This window comes from Lonchura striata, chromosome 3, assembly GCF_046129695.1.
Source record: "Lonchura striata isolate bLonStr1 chromosome 3, bLonStr1.mat, whole genome shotgun sequence".
Taxonomy (NCBI): Eukaryota; Metazoa; Chordata; class Aves; order Passeriformes; family Estrildidae; genus Lonchura; species Lonchura striata.
This window is the reverse complement of record NC_134605.1, coordinates 33,019,338-33,046,660: the sequence shown is the minus strand read 5'-3', so window position 1 is coordinate 33,046,660 and position 27,323 is coordinate 33,019,338. Positions and strand designations below refer to the sequence as shown.

Genomic DNA, 27,323 nt, shown 5'->3' with positions numbered 1-27,323 from the left:
GGGTCAGGCTCTGGAGCTGCAGCATCTCGAGTCTCTGGGGCAGTGTCAGGTTCTGCAGGAGCATACCTAGCCTCTGGTGTAGGTGTGAGGGTAGTTATCCAGGTTAATCTTCCCTTATCTCTGAATGCTAAATATAACAGGACTATCAGCAACACCACCCATTGTATGATATCATTAGCACTTAGAGAGGATCTTAACCCTTTGAGAACTGGTGGAGCAGACCCAAAAAGATGGTTAAAAGGTTGGGAGAAAGTTTGCCCAGGCGCTATTTCCTCGCAGTAGGTACCGTTATTAAAGTAACCCCAAAAACATACAGTTAATGTGTGATAGCTATGAATCCATGTACCTGCCTTCCAGAGGAAATTAAAGATCCATGAATTCCTCACCCAATTAACCCAGAATCCAAACTTGATAACAGACACCGTAGCCTTAGTTATAGGACCCATTTTTAGATAAGGGTCTGCAAATGGGAAAAGTATAGCTACGATCACATGCCACCCAAACCAAGGTAAACTAGACCACATGGTGATGCTGGAGATGTTTCTACATGCAACAGAAAACAAATTACTTAAGAACTGTTAATCCTTTTTCCCTCTCAATGTCCTCGAGCCGCACGTTGGGCGCCAAAATATCTCTTGGTCTGACAAGACAGGAGTCTGTGAAGGAGGGCAAAAGCCTCCTGTGCAATGGAGAAGGTAAACCCCCTCCCTCCGAATTACCAGGATTTTTAAATTAAAAGGCTCTCAGGCAAAGATATGGGAATGGGAGTAACAATTCTTTACTAGGAGAAAACTAGATAACAATTTAAAGAGGCAAATGCAATCCGTACAAACAAAACTAGTGATAAAGTCCACAACCTGAGGATTCGGGGTATTGGTAGCAGTCCGGTTGAAATGATAGCTGCTCCTCTTGCGGTGGCTGATGAATTGCAGCTGAAGTGGTGATCTTTAGAAGGGTATAGTTTTCTCTGAAGATCTGGTGGCAGTTGAGCTGGTCTTCCTCTGCACCGGGGCTGACTCCGAGCTCCGCCGCCGCCGCCTCACTGCGCTCCAGCCGCTTCTCTGGGAATCGCGCTTCTCTGGGGAATCCCGCTGAAGGAGCTGTTTCTCTGGGAAATCCCGCAAAGAGAGAGAGCTGCTCTGTCTTCCAAAAGGTACCCCTTTATCCAATAAAAGAGTGCTTGGCTTCCCCCTCTGGGTGGAGCATCTCACAATGGGATGGTGTTACGTTTCCAGCCCTGCAGTTAGTCAGTCAATGGCCCATTAACAAACCATTACCTCTTCGGAGGAAACCATTGTTCTTGGAAGAGATAACAAACCTACCCAACCTCCAACAGATGGCAAATAGAATACAAGCTTATCTTACAACCCAGGACAGTCTGGGTCTCGCAGCCTCTGCGATGGGACATTTCCCTGGCTGGCAGGAGACAGCTAGCGTTGTCTTCCAGATTATTTAGCTGCAGTCCCTCAGGTCTCTTAGACTTACCTGTGCCCAGGTAACACAGAAGGAATAAACATAGCACTAGTTTGGTTACTACAAGGAGGTTTGCTCTGCAGAGCAGTGGCCTTACTTTGCCTGCAGGGCTCTGCAGGGTGCAGCACTGATTAGACAGATCTGTGTCCCTTTGGGAAAAGAGCCTGTCCTGCTACCTGCAGGGTCAGGGCGAGCCAAAAGGCAGGTGATGCTTTGGCTGGGAGGGCAAGAATCCACCCACTTCAGCAGTGCTGTGGTCTTCATGCCAAGTGCAAGGTGAGCTTCACCTTCAGGTCAGCTTGCATTTGTGTTCCAGGATCCAGATGATGTGGGGGGGGCTGTTAAATTTCAGCCATCTTTGTATTTTTTATTAGAAAATAGATGTAACAAAAGTATGGAGAATAGATGTTTTCAGCCTATTGTAACTTGATGCTGGGTGTTTTTTCTCCTCTTTTGCATTTCTTATATGCATTTGCATATTTTCTATAATTGCAGTTCCATAAGGTGCAGTGAGCTAATCTGACAGGTCAGTGAACTCAAGAGTGAGGTTTTACTGCTTTGTGTTAGTACTAGAGTGGTTAACATCCTTTTATGAGATGCTGTAAATAATTAAAATAGCATAAACCTGCTGTGATTTTCTACTGGGTTGTCAGAGCAGCCCATGGAATGATTCAGTGAACATATAAATCTGTACAAGAACACAAAATTTTCCTGGTTTTATCTGCATTCAGTCTATGAGAGGCATGCAGCTTCCTGTGAATCTGTAGCTTGGACTTGGTAATCACAATTGTGAGGAAGCTCAGAAAACACTGTGATGATGGGGCTATATGTATGAGTAACCTGAATACAGTCTCTAAAATTATTTTTAAAAAATAAATTCCCATCACATTATTTAATGGTGGCTGTAACTAAAGAGCTCAAATTTTGGTAAAACAACTCCAGTTATAAAAATACTGCATTTAATTATTCATCTTAATATATGCTGGGAATGTAACTGGGATCTTTCTTGCTTGTCAGATTTCAGATACACAATGCAGAAGAAGTTCCATCAATTCTGGAAGGTGAGTTTGTAGTCATTGGCTTCAGAAGGATGGCTGAAGCTTCTGTTGCATCTTAATATATACAACTGAGCTTAGGATGCTTAAAACTTTGCCCAGGAGACACTGCAGAAGTTTTTATTGTTAAGGCATGGCTGTAGTGTCAGACTGTTGGATAGAGGTCTCAGAGCTGGAGGGTTATACACTGAATAAAACAAGCCACAAAGGGGCTGCTCGTCAGATATGTCTCACTTAGAGCTGACATGGATTTTCCTATTTTTCAGTTCATTACAAATCCAAAGAGCAGTCTGGAATTCATGGCATAAGGGAGAATGACCAGATGGCATGGTTAAGCAGCAAGAACTGAAGTCAGAAAGATGTGTGATTAAATAAAAAACTATTTAAGAATAATTATTTTTAAAATTTCCCCATCAAGATGTCCCACTGATCATCTTGATTTCTTGCTTTTGTACTTGTTTTTCAGCCCTCTGTGCCTAAACTGTTTCTTCTTTTTGATGGTGCTTTTCACATCCCTGTTGTGAAGCCACTTGTCGCGCTCTATTTCCCACTGGATCTGTTTGACAACTGTAGGAGGAAGGGTGAGAAATAAGGAGCCAATGGATAGATCTGACCATGAAGTGGCACACAGATCAATCATGTAAAAGTTAAAACTTGAATACTGTATTTATAAATGTTAATAAAATGCAAACTACCCTTTATTCTGAGAAAGCTGTGGGTTTTTTTTTCACAAAACAAACCCTACCATCTCAAGAGTTTTAGAGATTGCTTTGTATTTTACTAATGCTAGACACATTTGCGTTAGGAGCAGTGTTTATTCAACCAGCATATACACATGTAATTCATTAGAATTACTTTGGGAAAACTACTTTCTGCTTCACTGATACTGCAAGGAGACAGTCCAATAGGTAGGTAAACACAGCAGTACCCCTTATGCCTTCCCAAGGAATCAAGGACACTTCATCTGAGCAGAACTCACACAAATGCTTGACAAAGAGCATCCTGCCTTCCCTGTTTACAGTGTGAAAGGGCCAACAACAGCCTCTCCCTTTTCTGAAACCTTATTCAATCCACTACTCCCACTTAATTATTTAGCACTGGACATCGCTCGTCACTGGAGAAAACTGTCAGGTCTTACTGTTGAGCTACTGTCCCTTCTGTGTGTGGTTCCTGACCCTGTATTCCAGTTAAAGGTGGTTCATGTTTTCATGTATAGACCCTGAAGGGAAAGTGAATTTCAGCATTACAACTGCCTGATACTTGCAGCATGTACTTACTCGCATTATCTCTGTTGGCCATGGCATTCATTCCAATATTGTCAAACTTGGAGCCAGCATTTTCATCCAGCAGATATCCAAACTTTAAGGAGAGAAATTTTAGCATTCTGTTACAAAGCAGCATGTGAAATGCTTGATCACTTTCTGTTTACCACGGATCAAACTCACCTCTTCTGCAGATGCCAGTATACCAGCATCTTGAACTTTTCTTTCCTCGGCTGGATCCTTCAAAGAGTATTACTCTAAGAGACACAACTTCAGGTTTCCAAAGACAGTAAAATGAAGTTTTACCATGTTTTAAATATTTAGAACCTTTTCTTAATGAGATCATCTGAATTAGCAATTGCTGGAAATCTTTGTTCCCCACCTCCCCTAAAAGAAAAGGGGAAAAAAGAGTTTCCAACCAAGAATTAAATAGCACAAATCTCTGCATCAGGTGTAACAGATGCACAGGCCACCAGTACATCATCATCCTTCTTCAAAATCCTTCCTTCAACTCTCACCTCAACAGCAGAGTGTTACTCTGAATTATGCTGGCTGGGCCAACCTGCTTTTCATTTATGGTTTATTCAAATCTGAATCTAAATCCAAAATGTGATAATCTACTGTAGTAAATCCCCCTATTCCAAAGATTTTTAGACTATTTTATTTCTATTTAGCTTTCATGTCAGTGTTTTCTTACCTTCTAGTGGTCCTGCAAAATTCATCTTTCTTTTTCTTGCTCTTTTTACTGACGGATTTCAGTTGCTTGTCATTGTTTGAGTCCTGATAGGAAAAAACCCAAATAGTCTCCAATTTTCACACTATGTACATGTATTTAAAGTGCAGCAGAGACTAAAACTCCTTTCTAGCATACTTGTCATAATGGTCCAAGTCTTTAAAAGGCAGCGCACACAAGCAAATCTAATATTTCCTCAAGCTGGACCATTAAAAATTGGTCTTTGGTGTGCTGTTCTTTATATTGTTTCTATAGCACCAGAAGGGAATGATGTATGATACATAAAACACAAAAGCTAAAAGCAGGCATTAGGTAAACCTCAAATGTCTGCATGCTAGATTTGGTAAAGTAATAATCTCATGAAAGATTGTGTTAACAACTGTATGAACAGTTTACCTCCTCTACCCTCAGTCATCTTCCTGTGACTGTTAGTTATTCATTGAAATACTCCAGAGTACTTAATCTCTGCTTTTCCAGCCACATGCACTATATTCCGTGTAAACTGTGCTGCTCAGGTGACAAAATAAAACCATGCAGGTACAAGAAGTAGTTACTACTCCAGTAGTATTAAAAACTTGAGTGCATAGCTATATTACAAGAGTAAGCTGTTACTTGTGAGACAGCCATTCCAATAAAAGTTACTTCATCTAAAAAAAAATCAGCACTAACTGTGTATAAATAATTACCAGTTGTTTTTTTTCTCCTTGAGCTCTTTTAATATTTCTGCCTACTGAAGCCAGTTATTTGTGTATAAATTTTCAGAATTAAAGAAACATGTCTCATTTGGAAGTTTCTGATGTCTAATTCCCACTCCCACCTAGGTGATTGTGCCTGGAAATGCTTCTCCTAACGATTTCATTTTACAGAGAAGGACTCTTCTCATTTTTTTGCTTAAAAGCCAAACTTCCCTCCTAGATAACTAAACTGGAATTTGCATATGTAGTTACATATTAGGTAACCTATTTTTAAAGCTTTTTCTTCTTGCTTTTCAGTAACTAATGGCACTTTACCTAGGTCATCATCATCTTCAGACACATCCATAAATACTCTTCATCCATATCCTCTTCAAAGTCTTCCTCCATACTTCCAAAGGAGACTTCCTCATCATCCAGATTGCTGAAGTCATCTTCATCATCAGAATCCTCCCAGTCAGCACCAGATCCCTCACCACCTTGGCCTTTCTTGCCGCCCTTGGGATTTTTCTTTATATTACTAAAAGAAGATGTAACAAGCTTAGCACTTCATCTGAAAAAATAGTTTGCATCCAGATGACATCTATCTACTGGCAAACACTACGTTAGGAAAAGTTCAACATCACTGCAAACTACTGGAAATGTAGGCTGCGACCTAAAATATCTGTATTATACACTTGGGTATGTTTTCAACATTACAATAGGCAGTTGTGTCAACCCTTTTAAGAAGTTCTGGAGAGAATGCTATTCTGAAATTAGGAGAAATCACAGCTTTAGTATTTTATCTCCTCTGTGTGTTTGCTCCTTTTCAGAAAGTCTTTTCTGTAAAACACAAAAACTGCTCTATTAAACAACAGTCAAGATCACAAAAATGTTTCAGGTTTCACTAAGAGTTTAGACTTTAATTCTGCTGTTGCCTCAAGGGAAGTCACTGTGCAAATTCAAATGCTGCATTACAGTTACTTTGAGTAAAAGAGAAGCTTCTTAATAATTTATGATCGGACTCGATGAACCTAAAGGTCCTTTCCCACCTAAATGATTAATGCAAGTGCTGACTTAGGAGACCTGAGCTCTGTGACTCTGGATCTCACAAAGTTTATTAACTGTGTTAAGTCCAGTTACAGCCAGTACTATGCCAGCAGTACCATTATGCCTCATTCTGCTTCCTTTTGTACTTGGCAATTCTCAGATAGAAATCTGAGACAATGAAAAACAAGATTTTACAGTGCTTACTGGGTCACTCCATTGTATAAACCAATTAATTAATTAATTAATTAAGACAATCCAATACTACAAGTCTCATTTAAGGACTATAAGCATCCCAAAGTCATCATGAACTATTTTGGGACATGCAGAAAACCTGCATTATTTAATGTAAATCTGATACTGCCTTTTTTGCAAGGTGATATTCTAAACCACTCTGAAAAAGGTCTCTCTAGTTCACAGAATAAAACTCTATACAGACATTAAGACAAGAGGAGTAACAACTAATCTGAAGTCTCACCTAGCAAAATCAAGGTCATCCTGGCCAACAACGGCATTATCAGCAGCTTCAAAAGTATCTAGGGAGAAAAAAATGGTATTATTAGAAAGAAATATACAAATCATTGCATCCAGAAAGTACACTGAGTTGTTGGAGCAAGTCCAGAGGAGGGCCACAAAAACGACCAGAGAGCTGGAGCACCTTTCCTAGCATTGAAGTTGTTCAGCCTGGAGCAGGGTCACCTTACTGTGGCCTTCCAGTACCTAAAGGATGCTACAGGACAGCTGGAGAGGGACTTTTTTCCAAGGGCATGTAGTGACAGGACAAGGAGAAATGGCTTCAAACTGAAAGAGTTTAGATTAGGTATTAGGAAAAAATTCTTTACTGTGAGGGTAGTAAGGCACTAGGCTGCCCAGAGAAGCTGTGGATGCCCTATCCCTGAAAGTGTTCAAGGCCAGGTTGGAAGGAGCTCTGAGCAACCTGTCCTGTGGAAGGTGTCCCTGCCCATGGCAGGAGGGATGGAATTAGAAGATGTTTAAGGTCCCTTCCAACCCAAACTATTCTATGATTCTAGCATTGCAAAATGTCTAATTTTCAGATATAGGGTCATTATTTTAAGCTTCTGAATTTATGAACCAAATTCTCATTAGAAATACTAAATAATAAAAGACAAATGCAATTAGTAACAGATTCTTGTCATAACTAAGACAAAATTAATTGAGTCACTAAGAACCCTGATAAAAGAATGTAGAATTCTCTCAAAATATTGGACAAAACAGTTATAAAGAGTTAACTGGATTTTTTTAAATACATATAAATAAAATTTGAAATGGACATTGTAATTGACATTTTCTGGTACACTAACAAATTTAAATTCTAGAACAAATCATACACTAATTCCAAAGCAAAGTACATGCTACATGAAGAGCTAAGGGTACTGCAGAAGTTTGCCAATGACCTTCCTAAACTAATAATCTCATGAAAGATGTTAGAAACTACAAGAGAAACTGTAAGCAAGACTGAAAAAGGCCCAGCAGTAATGAAAAAGTAGAGGTAAATGTTACATGCTGTTACAAAAGGTTACTTGGGCTACTTTAGGAAAAGAAGAAAAGGGCATAAACTACCACTCATGAGTTTAAGTTCAAAATCAGACAATTCCCAGCCCCTCAAACAAGCTGACTACTGCAGTGGTGGGAGCAAGGCCTTTTCCAAACAGCCACCCAGGTGGCTCACACAGCACATAGCAGGAACTGCTGTCTGCAGTAACACAAAGAGCAACTGGAAAGCCAGTTTTCTCCCACTCCCATATTCATCTACCTGGTTCTTTTACACATATGAACTATAAAAAGGATAAATTAGTAATTTGAAAAATCTGGGAATACTGGGATAGTTACTGCAAGGAAGAACACAGCCTTACCCAATGCTCTTTCAAATTCATCATCATCCACATCTTCCACACTCTCTTCATCATCCAGATGCTTTTGTTTCTCTCTCTTCTTATCGAACTTTGAATAAAATCTGAAATAATATATTGCACTCAGACACAAAATTACAGAGGATGATTTTTATGGCTTCTGTCCTGGTTTGTAAGATAAGCTTGTATTCTATTTGCCATCTGTCGAAAGGTTGGGCAGGTTTTGTTATCTCTCCCAAAGACAATGGTTTGCCCCCTAGAGGCAATGGTTTGTTTATACACTATTGACTGACTCACTGCCGGGCTGGTAAATGTAACACCATCCCATTGTGAGGGGTCCCACCCAGAGGGGGAAGCCAAGCACTCTATTATTGTTTAAAGGGGTAGCTTTTTGGGGAGACGAGGCAGCTCTCTGGGCGGGACTCCGAGAGAAGCAGCTCGCTCTCTCTCTTCACGGGATTCCCAGAGAAGCAGCTCTCTCTCTCTCTTCGCGGGATCTCGCAGCGAAACAGCCGGAGCGCGCTGAGGCGATGGCGGCGGAGTTCGGAGGCAACCCCGGCGCAGAGGAAGACCGGCCCCACTGCCACCAGATCTTCAGAGGAAAACTATACCCTTCTAAAGATCACCACTGCAGCTGCAGTTCACCAACCACTGCAAGGGGAGCAATCGTCCCAGCAGGACTGCTACTGGCACCCCGAATCCTCAGGTTCTGGACTTTTTTCACTGGTTTTGTTTGTACCGATTGCATTTGCCTTTTTAAATTGTTGTCTAGTTTTCTCCTAGTAAAGAATTGTTACTCCCATTCCCATATCTTTGCCTGAGAGCCTTTTGATTTAAAACTCCTAGTAATTCGGAGGGAGGGGGTTTACCTTCTCCATTGCACAGGAGGCTTTAGCCCTCCTTCGCAGATTCCTGTCTTGTCGAACCTAGACAGCTTCTTAATTAAAGAATCTGCAAACTGTTTCCCATGTATGTTGCCAGTTGAAAACTGTAAATGATGGTTTCAAACACACCTAAAATGCAGAGACTTGTACTTCCTTTGTTTTTCAAATAATCAGTCACTACTGTAATATTTAAAGCAATGAAATTTCACGGGCCAAAGGTGGCAGAAGTTATTTTTAACATAATGAATTTATAAAAGAGCACAACAAAGATGTAAAAATCTGCCTTAGACTGAGAAGGATGATCAAATTCAACTTGAATGTAATTGGGAAAAAATAAAGAAGACATTCACCCATCAAGTTTTACCAAATTTTCTCACATAGCCCACTTCTTCTGGGTCTTAGTTTTATCTTCTGTCAGCCATTTTCATATTCATTTTATGTTAAAGAACTACCAGACACAGAAGGCAATTTTGACCATATACAAAAGAGTACTTTGTACAAAAGACTTTGAATGTGTAAATCTCAGTTTCAGCCATCTTCAATGTAACAACACCTTTAAATTTTCAGGTGGGCATGTTTTCAAGATGCTTTTCTTAAATCTTGAAATGAAACCACTATTTATTTATTAGTAGTATATTCCTCAATATTATAGTATCAATTAACTTTAAATAAATGAAGTTAAGCCAAATAATAATTTCCTAAGGAGATATAGGTAGTCAGTATTTTGATCCAATAAAAACAAATCTTTGCCAAATGCATATCACTTTAATTTTAGTACCAGTGCATTATTATATCATAATCTCAAAGGAAATTCAAAGAAACAGAAAGAACTGTAAGTAATACAAACCTAAATAGTACAAATAAATAATACAAACCTGAAAAGTAGCTCTTCTTTCTTTTGCTTTGCTCCATTCTAGTAAGCTTTGATGCTAATAACATAAATAAGCTATAGTACAGCTTTTATTATATATACTTCTAATGCACAAGAATTACAACCCACAAGATATTCATCATTACCCATGACTTAAGGCTTCTCAATTGCAATGTCAGCTTACTTAATTTACTTAAACTACAAGCCCCAATTGCCTTTGTTCATAGGTGATACTCTTTCCTAAGCACTTTTGACAAATGTTAAAATGATGTCCAAGAAAAGCACTATCATCTTATGTCATTCAAATTAATAAATATTTGCAAATACTTGAAATACCAGAGAATACTTACAAAATGCCGTGGGTTTTAATGGCACTGCATTAAAAAATCAACATTTAAAATGAACATTCACAAGTATTCCATTACCTGTGAAAAAACACTTAATCCACCGGGATTTTGCTTTCATCTTTGGCCCGGAATTCCTTACTGTTGACTGCAAAATGAAAAAATGAACTGATTTTACCCCAAGTTGAAATCTGGCTATTCTTTCCAGAGGTTAAGCAGCACAAACAGACAGAAGCAGACACATGGTGTCATCCATTCAACAATGGGGAGTTTATCTGAAAACCTCTTCAAACTAACACAGAAGGCAATTTTGACCATATACAAAAGAGTACTTTGTACCAAAGACTTTAAATGTGTAATCTCAGTTTCAGCCATCTTCAATGAAACAACACTGTTAACTTTTCAGACAGCGGCAGGTTTTTAAGATGATTTTCTTTAATCTCAAAACTTACACCACTATTTAATTTATTTATTAGTAGTATATTCCTCAGGACAGAATTGCTCCTAAAATGCTTCTTCAACTCTGAATAAACTAAAAAATGTGACAAAGTATACAGGCCAAATAGAAGCTCTAACAGCCATAAAACCAGCCTTTAAAGTACATCAGTACTTACAAATCTGCATAACTAAAACCTCTTTGCCACGCAACAGACCCAAAGCTGGTGGAAAAGCACATCCCTGGGAATGCTAGAGAGACACTGCCACAGATGATGGTACATCTTCTGTCCTCAAGCAGCATGTTTTACTGATAGTTTGCTGGTTCTTAAACTAAATCCTACTCTTGATTGTTGGAAACAGTGGGACTGGGCAAAAGGCTCTGGAGGCAGGAAGACTCTTAGCAAAATAACAACGTTAAAGATACCTTACTCATCCTAACAAAAGCTGCAGCTGTGGTATTGTATAGAGTAATCCATATCATTCAATGAAAGAATTTAATGTGATTTAAATAATTATATAGATCCATTTTTCTGGTATTTTAAGCCATTTTTCAATCATAACAACAGAATAAAAATGGCTATATAGTAACTGACTTTCCCTACATAATTTTTTCTTCAAATGATTCAATAGATCCAAAGTTCCAACTGTGAAGATTCCATACATCCTTACAAGAAGATGAGGTCTGATCCTAAACTCCAGGCATGACCACTGCACTCCTGATGGATGGCACTTTCTTTTATTCTAAGACAAACAGTATAGACAGTGCAGATGACACATCTGCATCAACCAACCAAGGATTTTTTTAGTCATCATTACTGATTTAAGGGGCTGACTCACCTGCAAGATTTTGCATATCCTTCATAAAATGCTTCTTCTTTGGCTGCATTACCGCACTGCTGGTGTTTTCTGTATCAGAATATAAATCAGAGAGAATTTTTATTTTATGACTATTGATACAGAACAGTTAGGATTAGCTGACAGACCAGTGGGTTGTGCTGCCATCCATACTGACATCAAGAGGCTGGAGAAATGGGCTGACAGAAACCTCCTGTAGTTTAACAAGGGGAAGGGCAAAGGCCTGCACTGAAGGAGGAACAACCCCAGGTACCAGTATATACTGAGGGCTGCCCAGCTGTAAAGCAGTTTGGCTAAGAACACCCGGGTAGTCCCGGTGGACACCCAATTTACTGTGAGCCAACACTGTGTCCCTGCAGCAAAGAAGGCTGATAGTTTTCCTGGCATTTGTTAGACCACACTTGGAGCCCTGTGCCCAGGTTGGGCTCTCCAGTATAAGGCTGACATGGGCATACTGGAGAGAATCAAGTGATGGGTCACTAAGTTGATGAAGGCGACTCCAGCTGAACACTTGGAAACACTTTTGCACTGTGAGCACAACTGTGCATTGACACAGGTTGCACAGAGAGGCAGTGGAGTCTCCAGTCTTGGAGACATTCAAAAGCCAGCTGGAGAGTCTGCTCTAGGTGTCTCTGCTTGAGCCCATGACTTCAGAGGTCGCTTCTAGCCTCAGCCATTCTGCAGTGTTTACATCTCCCTATCCCTGACTTATTCCTGCTAAGTGAGCAGTTCTGCATTGCGGATGTGAGGGGCAGCAGGATGTGGCTGTCAGCTGGTTCAGGGTTGCAGACATCTCTCTAGCAGCCCTGAAGACTGATGTCACTCCTCTGTTCTACCACATGCACCCCAAATACTTGACAAGGCCAATCTGAGAGAATGACGATTCAGACAGTCCCTACAACCAAGATCCCATGGTACAGAGAAGTGCCCACCTTTGCCTTTGCTGACTTTGGGATTTCTGTAGACAAAACAATCCAAGAAACTCATTAATGTGAAATCCTGCAAAGGGTCGCCAGAGTACTGAATGTGATTTCCCTGAAAGAAGGAAAAAGCCAAAAACCATTAAGGTCTTCATTTTCAAAAAACACCATCTAAACACAGAGGACTCAATCAGTTCAAGAACAACATTAAAACATACTTTCAAAAGATAAAGACTTGGGGATAGTATATCACATAATGCTGACCAGGTTCTTCTTTTTGCAATTTCATTGTTTGCTTAACTAAACCACAACTCCTTTGCTCTGTTTCAGTGATAAACTGCCTTGCAATGTACCGTGCTAACAGCAGTCAATACTCAACATCATATATTCAAATGGAAAATAAATATTTTCAATACATATGTGTGAAAGTTGGGAGTGGTTTTGGCACGGTACCCCAACAGTATTTAAAAAATAATTTGTTCCTGTAGTAAGGTTTCCCATATTAAAAAAAAAAAAAAAATATATATATATATATATTAAAAACTCTAATAAAGCTTTAAGAATAATATAATACCTACATTTCTACAAAACTAAAACTTTAGTAAGCAGTCTCCTTTACACATAACATTGTAATTCCATGAAAAGCTTGGCTTTTGAGAGTATGATAGAGTCCTGCAGAGCTGCTAGTTACCCACAAAATGCAAGGAGACTTTATAATGCATTTTTTCAAATGGCAAAAGACACCTGACATAAAGTATCAAACTTCCAAGCAACGAGCTAGCAAAAGCACTTACTTTGAGAATTGTTTTTGCAAACAGGGCCACAGACGGATGAAAGGTGAAAAACATGAGTCATTGATTTATTTCTAATTAAAACATATGCTGTAAGACCACTCTGTGACTTACCAAATAACAGACATACACATAGTAGTGCAAGGCTGATTAAGTACTTTAACAAGTGAAGAACATAAAGTTCTAATCTTTTATTTGCATTAAATACATTTTCATTTACAATTTTATTTAAGTCAACACTAAAAAGCTTTCATGATCAAAGCTAAGATCCAATAGTCAAAAAATATTATTATTGCCGAAATCTCCACATCAAAATTTCCTAACCTGTACGCAAGAATATCAGTATTGTATGGAACATATACAAGCTTAAAGCTGAAAAACATGTCAGCTTTAACCTTTCTGTTGTTACTCAAGCAGCTACTTCAAAAAAGACCAAGCTATTTTTTTCTCTCTTCATACAAGGGCCACACTTTTAAACTCAACAACAGCAATTCAAGAAATGTCCTACCTTCTTCAGTTCCCAAAGACTTGTACTTTCAGCACCACAGTATAAAGGACTTCGGTGCATAGGATCATAGGAAGTTTCACTCTTCCTGCCTGTGGGATGAAGGGCAGCAAAACAAATTTTCTCAGGCAATTTTAGAAAAGTATTATTCTCATTTCCCCATAACAGGAATGCTGCCCATCACTCCCAGGTGGACAGGCCAGGGGTTCATCTGGCAGCAGGATAAGGCTGTATTCAGCTGTCCTTCACGGTGAAATACACTAGTCAAGAGTCTTTTCATCACTGCTGAGGTAACAGATAAATTGCTCTGATTGGTTGCTTTCAACCAAACTTCAATTTAAAAACTAAAATAATGTTTTATTCACTTAATCTTACAACAACTCTTGACCAACATGTCCCTGTTATGGACTCTTAGCTGTTAAATTATGTATTTTCTTGCTGATTTACCTCTCATATTCAAATTATGCACCCACAAGGCTGATGAATTTGAATTGTTTGCTTTAGCAGAACTTTCCATTGTACTTTTCTTTTCATCTTCTGCTTCTTTGTCAGCATCCACAAATTTTTCCTCATCCTCTTCAGACTCTTCTTGATCCTTAAAGCACACTTCATCATCTGACCCCTAAAAAACAAAAAAAGTTAGCAAACAGCTTTTCCTTTCTAGATTTACTCTGATTTTTTAGAAAAACACACATAAAGTTCTTGAGCTACTTTTAAAAATTTAAACAAATGATGGTTGATGTTTAAGAAATGCAGATTTTTGTCCTTGATATAGCACTTCAAATTGAACTTTATTGCTTAGAACACGTAACTATACTGGTCCCTCCCCATCTCAAGAAACATCTCAGCAAATGGTTACTAATGAAAGGTTAGGAAAAGGTGCTTATGGAAACAGCTCTTATTGAAAAAGCAATGAGATAAAGAAATCATCTTATACCATGTGATCCTGTAAATGGACCCTTAACTCTGGTTTTACTTTCAAAAGCTCAGACAGAAGGTACAGGGTTCCACAAATGAAGGGTGGCATTTGTCCACAAGTGACTTGAAGTAGCCTCTTCACAAAGGCCTTCACACGCCGCAGCACCACATCTGCCTTCAGAGACTTATAGACAAGATTTAGAAACATGGAGGGCTTTGAGCACATTGCCAAAGCAGGATCTAGAAGCTTCCTGCAGGACACACAGAAGAAATTTTGCTGGTTCTCACAATGCACACAGGAGAACAACTGCTATTAACAATAATTACCTACATTTTTGTTGAGTGCTAGCTAAAAAACTAGTGACAGCTTGCTCCTCAGTACTCAAAACCATTAAGATCAATCCTGAACTGTCAAATATTTCTGGATATATATGAGACACTGAAGATAAAAAAAAATTCCTTGATTAACAAAATATTGCAAGAATAGAAAAAGAAACTGAGTTAAACTGAAAATTGTTTCAAAATTTGAGATATTCAGCGTTATGAAACTAGTCTGATTTGTTCATTTGTCCAAAAAAAAGAAAGCAAATTGTTAAAAATCAGCATACTTCACAATCAGATCAGACATTTGTACTGGCAAGTTAATTTTCTACTCCAATTTTTTTCCAGGCTGCCAAGCACAGTAAGGCCCTTAAATTGTGCACATTCTCATGGAAGCTGAATTCCCTTTTTGAAAAATCAGTAACCTCCCCTTGGTCATTTAAACAGAAGCCTGTAAGGATCCTCTAAAAAGTCTAAGCAATCAGTTGGGACAAGAAAAAAAGCAGTATTTTTGTAACACAAGGCTTTCCAGCTACACAAAATAAATCTAAAAAATTTAAGATAATATTCCTCCTCTTCAAAATAAGGACAAAAAGAAACAAGATTTTAGGCTATTTACGGGCCAAATTTATAGGCCTAATTACTTCACAGACTAGTACCTGTAAAAGTGATTTCAGAAGAAATAGTTATCAATTAGTTTTAAATAATATCTGAAAGTAAAGGAAGCCACCAGAAGATTGGCAAAGGATGAAATGCACATGTGTTCTCAGAACCTATCACTATCTTTTGTGATGCATGCATTTTCTTCCAGCTCCTACAAATCAGAAATTTTTAGCCAACGAAAGACAAAGCCATCAAGATCTTAAAAACAAAGTTAAATTAAATTTATTTTCTTTTTTAATTTATTTTCAATTTATTTTTTCATTAATTTCAATTTACTTTTTTTTATTTTCATTTTAATGAGTTTCTACAATTTCTTAAAATGAAATTTATATAAAAACACAAACCTGTCACTTACAGTGCTGTGTAGTACCTGTCCAACACAGTCTGCTGAGAGTCCATCACTTGGAACAGCAACATCAGGGCCTGGACACTGGTACTGAGGTTCACAAGATGCAGAACTTTGAACAAAGTATTCATTTGCTCTTTCACTTTCTCATCACCAGTCTCAGCGTAAGGGTAAGCTCTGTTTACCCCGCAAAGAAGAGCACTGAGCATTTTGGATTCAACATCTTTTTTCTTTATACAGTTCCGGAAAAAGCAGAAGTATAAAGTTATCAGTTTGTTAGCCAATGCACTTTCTTCATGGCTGAGGACTATCTGATTTAGAAAACAGATAGCATAATACTGAGTTTTCACATTGATGTTTGAGCGGTACAACAGCCTCTCCACCTCGCTGCATACTACTCCGTTCATATTTGGATGCTTGTGAAGTAATGTCTCTAAAAGATAAGAGGCTTTGGTGGCGATCTTGTTCTGAGGGTCACCCAGTTTATTCACCAGCAGAACCAGCAGAGCTTTCTCCTGCTCGGGCTTGTTACAGAGCAGCTTGTGGGAAACTGCCAGTGTTATGAATAAATTCAGTTTTATATTAAAAATGTTAATTAAAATGCTGTAAACTGTTCAAACCCCGTTAAAATCCCCTTATGTGCACCCTTGTTATGTTTCCCCCTTGCCCCATTTGCCCTTCACTTTGTGACCGCCGGGATGTTATCGCCGCTGCTCCCCAAAATGGACTCCAGCAAATATGCAAATCGCGAACCGAGCGCAAAATCCCGAAAAGAGCCCCAAGGACAACAAGCCACGCCAAATTCAGGGCCACGGACCGGATCAGACAATCGGCAAGAGGTCCCTGGACAGCGCCGGACCCGCAGAGTAGCCACCGACATGCCGCACTAATATAAACAGCGCGACTGCGGAATCAGGACCCCGGGCAACGAGCCGCAAATTGCCTTCCTGGGCACGCCCGCAAGGACAGAAGCCCCGACTCTGCTGCCTAGTGGACCCGATCTCCTCCTCCTCTGCGTCGCCACGTGGGAGCAGCGGTGGTGCGCGCGACCCCTCGGGCCCCCACCCCAGAGCTGGTCACCTAATAAAGGCCTTACAAAGGAGCAGGTCTCCTGGCCCATTTATTTCAGCTGGGGGCTCGTCCGGGATCTGTGCCTCACCTGAAGAGGAAGCCAGGATCAAGACGGCCGCCTTTCCTGGGCCTCCAGGACTGCTGGACAGACCCGGACAGCAAGGGACCAGCTCGGGGCAGATGACGCAGAGGAGCGCCGGAGGGTGAGAACCCCAGTGGCGGGCGTGGGAGACGAGCGAGTGAGGTGTGAGTGAGACGAGAGCCGGCAGCTCGGACCCTCGAAGTGAGTTAGACCCCTTAGTACCGCGGTTCTGGACTCCTGCGAGGGGGCCGGCCGGGAACGGGGGGAAGTGAAAGGAGGAGGAGTGAAAGAGGCGTCTCCCGGGGTTATTGAGGCCCCCCGCTGAGTGTGCAGGGGATAGCCTAAGAGTGAGTGGCACGCGAGGGGTTGGGTTCCCCCGAAGGAACCGGAGCCGCTTGGGTAGGTTCGGGCATGGGGACTACCCGGGCATTGTGCGAGTCCCACGCAGTCACTGAGTGCCCCCAGGCACTGCCGGCATCGAGCGCTCACGAGGGCCCTGACTTCCTAGGGTCGAGCCAGAAGCACCGTAGGTGGCGTGCTGCCGTGGTCCCGGGGGGGAGCCGTAAACCCACGCCCAAGGGCACTGGGGTGGGGAGTCCGGTGGAGGGCGAGGATAGGCGCCACACACACCCGCACGCATCCCTATCAACTAGGCCACTCTGCTGGGGAGGGGTGGTCAAGCCCGTTCGGGCGGACGGCGATAGGGGGAGCAGACCAGAGTCTCCTGGACCCTTCCTGCCTCCTTGATCAAATCGAGGAAGGGGCCGTACCAGAACAGGGCGGTCTGACCCGGGGGAGGATCCGTCCAACCCGGCGGGAGGTCAGGCCAAGGAAGGTCCTGGCGCAGGGGGCTTCTGGTACGGGGTACCCTGGCTGGTGCGGCCTAACAAGTGCCCAGGAGCAGGCAAGGCACGGGGGTACCTAGGGGGTCATACCACTAGGGTGGGCCCTGGCATCGAGCTGGCCTAGGGGGTGGGCCTAGGGAGTCGGTGCCGTAGTTCCCTCCCTCATCTTGTAAAACAAACAGGCAAATCCGTGGGGGCGCCCACCTCATAGAAGAGGACGGAGGGAAGAGGTGTGAGTGTGATCACCCGGGTGAGCGAGTGTGAGTGTATTCTTGTGTGTTTGTCCCCTGGAGTGTAAGTGAGTATTTGAGAGGGATTAAGTTAGATTGGGGGGAAAAGGTTTGTGTTGGACTTGAGCAGTTTTGTTTGAGGAGTGTGTTAAGTTGTTGGTTCCCTCCTTCGTTTTGCAAATCAAATGGGCAAATTTGTGGGGGCGCCTGCCTCACAGGAAAGAAAGGAGGGAAAAGAAAAAGAGATTTTGTGTTGCCCGTCAGTACTTTTCCATTCGGGTAGGGGCACCTTAGAGAGGATTTAAGTTAGAAGTTTAAAAATGGGAAAGTGTGTGAGTAAGAGAGGAATGCCCCAAGACAAAGAGGTGAAAAATATCCCCCTGGAGAGCCCATTAGGGCAGATGTTAGACCGCTGGGAGTCACGGGAGGCCACCAGGACACTAGATCAAGTAAAAATGATCTATTATTGTACTGAGGTTTGGCCCACATACAAATTGCCAGGGAAATGGCCTCGGTGTGGAACGAGTGACCAGTGGATGTGCTCCCAGCTGAACAATTATTTAAAAACACAGGAGGCTCCAGATGTGGAGCAGATGGAATATGCCGCATGCTGGCTGAGAAATATCAGCCATGAGAGCGCTAAAATCCATAAGTTAAAGAAAAAGGGAGAGAATGAGGAGGAAAGCGGAGGGAAACAAGCCACCCATAAGACCTGGGATCCTCTAGACCATCTACCACCTCCTCCACCCCCACTTTACCCAAACCTGAACCTCAACCCTTTACCTCCCGTATTAGCCCCTCCAGCTGTCATCCCACTACCACCCCCATCTAATGTCCCAATATTACCAAACCCTAACCCTGTATCTACCCTCCCAGCACCTACCCAAACTGCACCCCCAATCTCTCTCTCCGGGCCGACTCCTTCGGCAATATCCCCAAATTCTCCTCCTCCTCCAACAGCATCCTTGATTCCACCTAAGGTCCCTGACCCTGGGGCGGAACCTTCCCCCGCCCCTATAGTAACTCTCCCTATTTCCCCGGGTGAACCCTCACACCAGAACCCAGCTTCAGACTCTAACCCACCGGGCTGGTCTTCCTCTCCGGCACCAACATCTGTCCCCTTACCACCTCTGGACTGGGGTTCGAACACACCTGACTCAGCAGCTCAGGATAGTGAAGGTCCTTGGTGTAACACTAGGTCCAGAACGATGAAGCCCGAAAAGATGATGACTCTCAGGGAGGTGCCTATGGGGGGAGCGCTGGGAGGAGTGGGGTTTGTGAATGTGCCACTGACGGCCTCAGAGGTACGGAGCTTTAAGAAGGAGCTGGGGAATTTGGTAGAAGATCCTGTGGGGATCTCCAACCAGGTGGATCAGTTTTTAGGACCTAACATCTACACCTGGGGGGAGTTGAACTCCATCCTAAACATCCTATTCTGCCCAGAGGAGGTTAGGATGATAAGAGCAGCAGGGGTACGAATCTGGGAGTGGGAAAATAGAATGGGTCTCCCTGGAGATGTGAAAATGCCCTTGGTAGACCCCGGGTGGGCTTCCAATCGTGAAGAGGGTAGGAGGAATATGAAGGACTACAGGTTGCTGATAACCTAAGGAATAAAAGAATCAGTTCCCCAAAGCAGCAATACTAGGCTGGCCTTTGAGGGGACACAGGAAAAGGATGAGCCACCTGCGAACTGGCTTAATAGGCTAAGGAGGAACTTCCAGCTTTACTCAAATATAGACCCTGATAGTCCGGAGGGGCAGGTGCTTTTAAGAGTGCAGTTTGTGACAAAAGCATGGCCTGATATCCGGAGAAATTTGGAGAAAATCGAAGATTGGCAGGAGAAGGATATAAATGAGTTGCTAAAGGAAGCCTTGAAGGTCTACTTAAGAAGGGAAGAGGAGAAAGCCCAGACCAAGGCTAAGATTATGGTAGCAGTGGCTCGGGAAATTGTGGGAACTGAGAGTCATACTTCGGCGAGACCCATAGGTGCGAACCAGGACAGATTCATACCCTCGGGAGGGCGAAATTGGGAGAAGCCAGGACCAAGGAGGGAAGGAGGGAGACTGGGAAGGATGGAAGGGGGATCGGGTGGAAGGACCTGTTGTTATTGTGGAGAGGCCGGACATTTTTAAAGGGACTGTAAGAAACTACAGAGAGATGAGGAGATTTCCAGAGAACAGGAGGCCCTAGAACAGGTCTTGAGAAGGGACGATTAGGGGTGTCAGGGGCTCTATGTGATGGGGGAGCCCATGAAACATCAAGAGGAGCATCTAGTAAATTTTAATGTGGGTCCCCAGGGTGAAGATTTTGAGTTTCTGGTAGACACAGGAGCCGATCGATCTAGCATAAACAAATTACCAGCAGGAACAAGTATTGGAAACAAGACATGTGAAGTATTGGGGGCAGAGGGAAAACCCTTCCAAGCCCCAATCATAGAAGATGTAAGAATTCAAGGAAATTCTAGACAGTGTGTGGTGGACATACTCTATTTGCCTAGCCTGGAAACCAATTTGTTAGGCAGAGATTTACAGGTTTTACTGGGGGTGGGAATCCTCCCGGAGAATGGGAAAATGGTTGTAAAGCTGATGAGACTAACTCAGAGAGATCTGGAGGAGATTGATCCTAAAGTGTAGGCAGAGGAAGGGAAATATGGATATCTGGATATAACACCTATAAAGGTGGAAATGCATAAAGACACCCCCCCCCCCCCCCCATAAGGGTAAAGCAATACCCTATTTCAGTGGAAGGGAAGAGAGGGCTGGCACCTGTGATAGACCATCTGTTAAGGGAAGGCATTTTAGAACCTTGCATGTTGCCACATAATACAACCATATTGGCCGTTAAAAAGGCAGAAGGGAAATACAGACTAGTACAAGACTTAAGGGAAGTGAATAAGAGGACTATTGCCCGACATCCAGTGGTACCCAACCCATATACCTTACTGAGTCAGATTCCCAGAGAACATATCTGGTTTACAGTAATAGACCTAAAGGATGCTTTTTGGTCATGCCCCCTGGTGGAGGAGTGTCGGGATTGGTTCGCCTTTGAATGGGAATATCCAGACAGGAATAGGAAGATACAATTGAGGTGGACACGCCTACCTCAGGGATTTATGGAATCCCCAAATTTGTTTGGGCAAGCTCTAGAGGAGCTATTGGAGCAATTTCAGCAGGAAGAAGGGACCAAGATATTGCAAGATGTGGATGATCTATTAGTATCAGGAGAGCAAGAGAGGAAAGTCAGGACTATGAGTGTACGGCTATTGAACTTTTTAGGAGAAAAGGGGCTGAAGGTATCACGGGACAAAGTGCAATTTGGAGAGTCAGAGGTCACTTATTTGGGGCACATAATTGGAGGCGGGTATAAAAGGCTGAGCCCTGAGAGAATAGCAGGGATAGTGTCTATTCCAGCTCCCAAAACAAAGAGGGATGTGCGGAAACTTTTGGGGCTATTTGGATATTGTAAGCTGTGGCTGGATAATTATTCACAGAGTGTGAAATTTTTATACAATAAACTAGTAGACCCAGAGCCAATCAAATGGACGTCAGATGATGACCAAAGATTGCAGGATTTAAAAAGCAAGTTGTCCTCAGCCCCAGTATTAAGTCTGCCTGACCTCAGGAAGGACTTTGATTTGTTTGTGAGTGCAGAAGAGGGAATTGCTTACAGGGTACTTGCCCAGGAATGGGGAGGGTCCAGGAAACCAGTGGCATTTCTATCAAAGCTACTGGACCCGGTGGCTAGGGGGTGGCCTAGCTGTCTCCAGGCAATAGCAGCTGCAGCAATCCTGATAGAGGAAGCCCAGAAGTTAACACTACAGGGGAAAATTAAAGTGCACACACCACATGATATCAGGACAATCCTCAGCCAAAGAGCACAACAATGGCTCACAGACCCTAGAATTTTAAGATATGAGGTGATGCTAATAGACAGTGAGAATCTAAGTCTTGATACCTCTAAATGTATTAATCCTGCCCAGTTCCTCTCCAGGGAGCCAGAGGACAAATTGGAACATGATTGTGTGGAATTAATAGACATGCAGACAAAAGTAAGGGAAGACCTTGGGGATGTACCTTTACCGTACGGGCGAATATTGTTTACAGACGGGTCCTCTAGAATGATTGCTGGAAAGAGAGCCTCTGGATTGTGAGAACCCCGGCCTTGCTCTGGGGTCTCATGTGGTGGTGAAATTCCTCCTCCAACCCGTGCTTCCAAAGAAAAACTCCGCAGGCTTTAGCTGTTCGGTGTCAAGGCAGTTTATTGCTAGTTATCTAACAGATTATGTTCTTGGACTGCGGCTATTTGATCAGCGGCCTGGGCAGAGGCACACACACACACTGACATCCTCTCTATCTGCTGTCTTCTTCGTCTCTCTCTCCGCCCAGGGCTGCTGCTATCTTTTATAAGATATATTACGTATAACATGTTTACAATTATTCCCCAATACCTACTACCTACGTTGCCAAGTGTTTTTCTACTCTAAACCAATCTGTGAGTGCCAACATCACCAAGAACATGGAGGTAAGGAAAAAGAAGGAGGAAGAACAGGATCAGCCCACTTTCCTCCATCTTAGAACTTCTGACCCCCATGTACAAAGTGAAAACCCCCCTGTACAATACTAAAAAAATTTCCCCACTACTTTTACTATACTATCTAACCTTTTGTGATTGCTTGTTCCACCTCCAAGGTTGGTAATTCATTCCATGGCTCAAACTCAAAATCACAGCTGTTTTTCAGCTGTCTTCCAGGGTCTAAAATGCTTCTGACCAAGGCCTGGAAGCTCTAAAAATGTCTGAGAGACATTTTGAGTTCCCACATCTCCCCTCTCTGTTTGAACCAGAAACACCTGCTTTGCCATGTTGTTCAAGGCTCTTCGAATGCACATGAAAATGCATGGCAGAACAAGTAGAACTACAAACCCTATAAGAATATAAAACACTATTTTAAAAAAAAGGTTTTTTCCACAATGGTGAAAGATTAAAAAGCCAATGAAATCATCTCACCAGAATCTTGTAAGTTTCTTTTTTCTCAATTTGCTGATACTACTTTGCATTTGCTTTATATTTTCATGAATAGATTTTGAATGATCAAACAAGTTCATGCAGCATGTCCCCTCAAATTTTTCACATCTGTGCCCATGTGACAGCAGCAAATAATCAATTGCCACCCTGTTTTGAAGCACCGCTTGTCTTGCACTGCTGATATCTGTTAACATGTCACTCAGTGCAGACGAAATGGCACGATTATGTTTACTCAATCCAGCATGCTATGTGGTCCAATTGTGTCAAGGTCACCCCCAACGCTGTTTGGGGTGAGAAAATTGCAACTGCAATTCTTCGAGCCTTGTCCTAGGTATAAACACCATCATCACAATTTGGCTATATTGTTCAAAGAATCTTTTTTCTTTCCTGTGTGTCTGCTCCTTTAAAGTTCTCAAATCAGGCGTTATTAATGAAAGTTCCCCAACGCTGCATGGACTGCTTTTGACTTTTGCAGGGATAGCAGGCCAAATTCTGTCCCCGCAAATCAAAAAACACTCCTTCGGTAAAGTGGCTGGGTGTTGAAGGGATAGTTTGCTCGTCACTTTGGTGTGATTGCACCAGGATGACAGCATTTTTATAAAAGAACTGATTTGGAATGATATCTACTATATGATTATCTATCTTTGTCACTTTCAATGGATTGAATTTGTTACCAAATTCCATTTTTGTCGACCCAAAAAATTTCCAACTCTGGAGGTTCAAAGTGAGCCACAGAAAGGAACTGTGTCCAGACATGCCATCCCTCCACATGATCCGAAAAGGACTTCAGAACCTTTTGGAGGGGTGTCCCCTGGAATTGTATTTTTGCATTTAACGTTTTGTGAGCTAAAAAATGAACTGCGCAAACTTCTGGGTATTCTAACAACGTGATTGAAAAATCTTGTGACTTTGGATTGTCCACTCAAAATATTTTTTTTTTCTTTAAATGTAAATGAATGATTAAGAAATCTTTGCTGGACATTGCCAGAAATCTGGTGTTTGCTTTAACAATGATCTGAGCCATTATCTCTAAATCTATAAGAACACTTTTTGAGGGCCTGTAAGATAAAAACAAACACCTACTTTAAACTTTTATGAAAACATTACCACGATCCTTGCTCAAAGTTATTAACTTGACTGATTTTTTCAATTTGATCCGTCCAGTGTCTGGAACTCTCCTCATATTTTCCTTGACAATCAGCGAAATCAAATCTACAAAAGAATTATCTCAAAAGATTAAAATATACAAAATTTTCATTACTTATTCCAGCCTTATTTCAGGCACTTCTTCACTTCTTTTCTTTTTTCTCTTTACACCATTTTTCTTTTTTCTCTCTTTCTCTTCTTCTCTTTTGAAACAAGAAGGTTGAAATATAAAATGTAATATAGAACAAGACAAAATACCTTAATAATAAAATGCAGAAAACTTATCAAAATCAATAACAATTCAAAAGAGTTCAAAAGAAAGATTCTAAATAACATATATAAAATTGAACAAAGCATAATTATCAGAAACATTGTGCTAGTGGTTCAGAGTCTGCAAACAGCTGAAACATTTGTTTCCAGTGAAAACTGACATCCCTTCCCGGGCAGGGTTGACAAGTCTCACCCCAAAGCTGTGTCAGCTGTCAAATTTGTAGGATCGAATTGATGGATCAAAATGATCTATATAACATTCATTTTTGTGTAAAAACCTCTGAATTTTGCTGGCAAACTCATTCGTCCAAGTTAAAATCAGGGCCTGGCCAAAACCCAAACTTTAAAATGGAGTGATGGTCTTTAACATACTATCATAAACAAAGCTTATACTAACATTACATATATGATACCTAAAACATAACAACTTATTATAACATTTTCATATAAAATAAACACTCAAAGTTCAAACTGATAAATTGATCAAATGACATGAGGATCCATTCTTCTTGAAACTCCTTTGAAGGAAACAGATGTTTTTTCAATTGAAAGAAAACATAAAATTAACATTAACAAAAGGCTGTCAGAATGCTTCAGGCATCTGTCTCTGAGATCTTCTGAAAAACATTCAAGAATGTTAAAAAATAGAAATGATCCCACTCACAAGAGATATAAAAACAAACCAGAGAGTTCACCTAGAAAAATGCATGACATAGTTAAAATCCAAAATGAAACTTCAGAATGACATGTAACCTGGATGAGATTACAAAAACAACAATAAAACATACGAAAATTCGCTATATAAAAAAAACAAAGCACAGAGCTTCACCTGATAACATGATAAAATTTCTTAACAATAACATTTATAAAACACTTAAATAGTTAAACACAAAAGAAAGAATTTGGAAACAAACACCCTTTGTATCATTACACAAAGAAATCACAAAATAAACAAGTGATCATTAAACAATGAAATCAATCTCAGAAAAACTCAGAATAAATTTCTTCAAGACTCTTATACACTGATAAACTTACAATAAAACAGAAAAGACTAAAATAAAACCAAGAATCCGATAGACTGTGTCTTCCCTTTAACTTAATATTCATTATCATCTCATAAACTCTTTCAGTCAAAACCTTATTATCCTTAAAGAAAAACAACTAAACTTTGTTAATTAAACAAACTTGACCTTTGAAAAACTTAAAATAATTTTTGAATCAAACATTACTTAAACTTAACATATAAAATATTGGTAAAAAATCCCTAAATTATATTAACTTTATGAAACCTATATATATATATCAAATTAGCAATATATAAATCCATTATCAATTAAACTCTTATAAACTTAACTTTTTCAGGGCCCAAACTAAGATAAACTTAAAGTGATATACTCTAATTAAACAATACTTAACTTAAACTTAAATTAAACTATATATAAAATTCAATTCTATTATTAATAGAATGCTAAAATACAACTTAACTTAAACCTTAACATAATAAATTACTAAAGTTTCATGCTATTCAATTTTCTATCTCAATTCTCATTATGATATCTCTTTTTCACATTATGTTCTATAAACAATATCACACCGGATGGGTGCATCTGCTGATCAATTCTGTCACCTAACTAAAAAATCTGGGGTTAGCATTTAGAAACATTGGAGAAGTTTGAAGGAGACCCTTATGATTTCAAGTGGCGACTTAATTGTATCTTATTTTTTGGGTGAATGTTGGAATTCCATCTCGTCATTGTTGTGGGACATTTGGTGCAATAGATGTGCTTTGCAAAAAGTTGTTTACTTTGGCTGCTGTGGTTTCTGGGCTGTGCCGTGTATTTGTTGTTAATGTTTGGATGTGCACTGCAGTGGAAAAAGCCTCGGCATCTGTCACACCGCAGCTCTGCTGTGGAGAGGCAGTGACCGAGGAAATCTTTGCCTTGGCTCTGCCCAGAACACGGTTGGACAGCCTGAGTGGTGTGGAGGGGAGCAGTTCTGGCACAGTCACACCCCGCTTCTGCCCGCATTGGGGTGACTGTGTCTCTCTCTTGCTCTCAGTCCCCGCTCACGCCCAGTGTCGGCTGCGCTGGACCCGTGCCTGCAATCTGTCCCTCAGACACTTCTGCGTTCGCTTTAACTCCCGCAAACGCGTGTGCAGCCTGGATCACCCGTCTCTGTCTGTGTCGCCATGGGAACGAGAGAAGGAACACCAGCCCCGACTGCACCCCGCCGCGCCGACCCCGGCCACGGCCGTGAGCTCGGGAATGCCCCGTCCCCTCTCCCGACTGAACCCGGCACCGTTCCAGTCCCAGTCTGGGTCGTCCCGCCTGGCCCCGGTGGCTGTCCCCGTCTCAGCCTGGTTCGGCGCTCTGCTGACGTCATCAGCGCGCGACCGCCGCTCCCCGCCGCCGCCGCGCCCCGCCCCGCGCCCCGCGCTCGGGTCTCCCCCCCTCCGTGAGGTCGCCGCGCAGCCTGTGGGCACTTGGCTGGCTGGCGGCCGCCGCTGCTGACGCCATCTGTCTCCGTGCCGCGCTCGAGATGCGAGAGACCCCGCGCCACGGTTCCATGCACTCTGCTCTCCAATTTGCACTTCTGACAATTGATTTACATTTGCAAACCCCGTACTAATTCCTGATAAACTTTCAGTCTAACATTTCTTCTAACAACTGATTCTTGATGCAATAACTGT

The 27,323-nt window shown here is 41.6% G+C and overlaps 1 protein-coding gene across 1 annotated transcript in view; it reads right to left on the bottom strand.

The window, feature by feature from the left end:
* Positions 1-1,982: 1,982 nt before the first annotated feature.
* The window catches only part of CEBPZ (CCAAT enhancer binding protein zeta), a 33,975-nt gene continuing 8,634 nt past the window's right edge, over positions 1,983-27,323 (bottom strand). The window contains 17 exon segments of the mRNA XM_077782052.1: positions 1,983-3,095; positions 3,806-3,887; positions 3,974-4,047; positions 4,488-4,510; positions 4,512-4,570; positions 5,529-5,569; positions 5,572-5,735; positions 6,720-6,777; positions 8,116-8,216; positions 10,293-10,359; positions 11,487-11,555; positions 12,437-12,539; positions 13,219-13,262; positions 13,714-13,812; positions 14,168-14,342; positions 14,658-14,892; positions 15,975-16,527. Of these exon segments, the coding sequence (XP_077638178.1) occupies positions 2,959-3,095; positions 3,806-3,887; positions 3,974-4,047; positions 4,488-4,510; positions 4,512-4,570; positions 5,529-5,569; positions 5,572-5,735; positions 6,720-6,777; positions 8,116-8,216; positions 10,293-10,359; positions 11,487-11,555; positions 12,437-12,539; positions 13,219-13,262; positions 13,714-13,812; positions 14,168-14,342; positions 14,658-14,892; positions 15,975-16,527 (2,084 nt within the window). The 3' untranslated portion in view covers positions 1,983-2,958.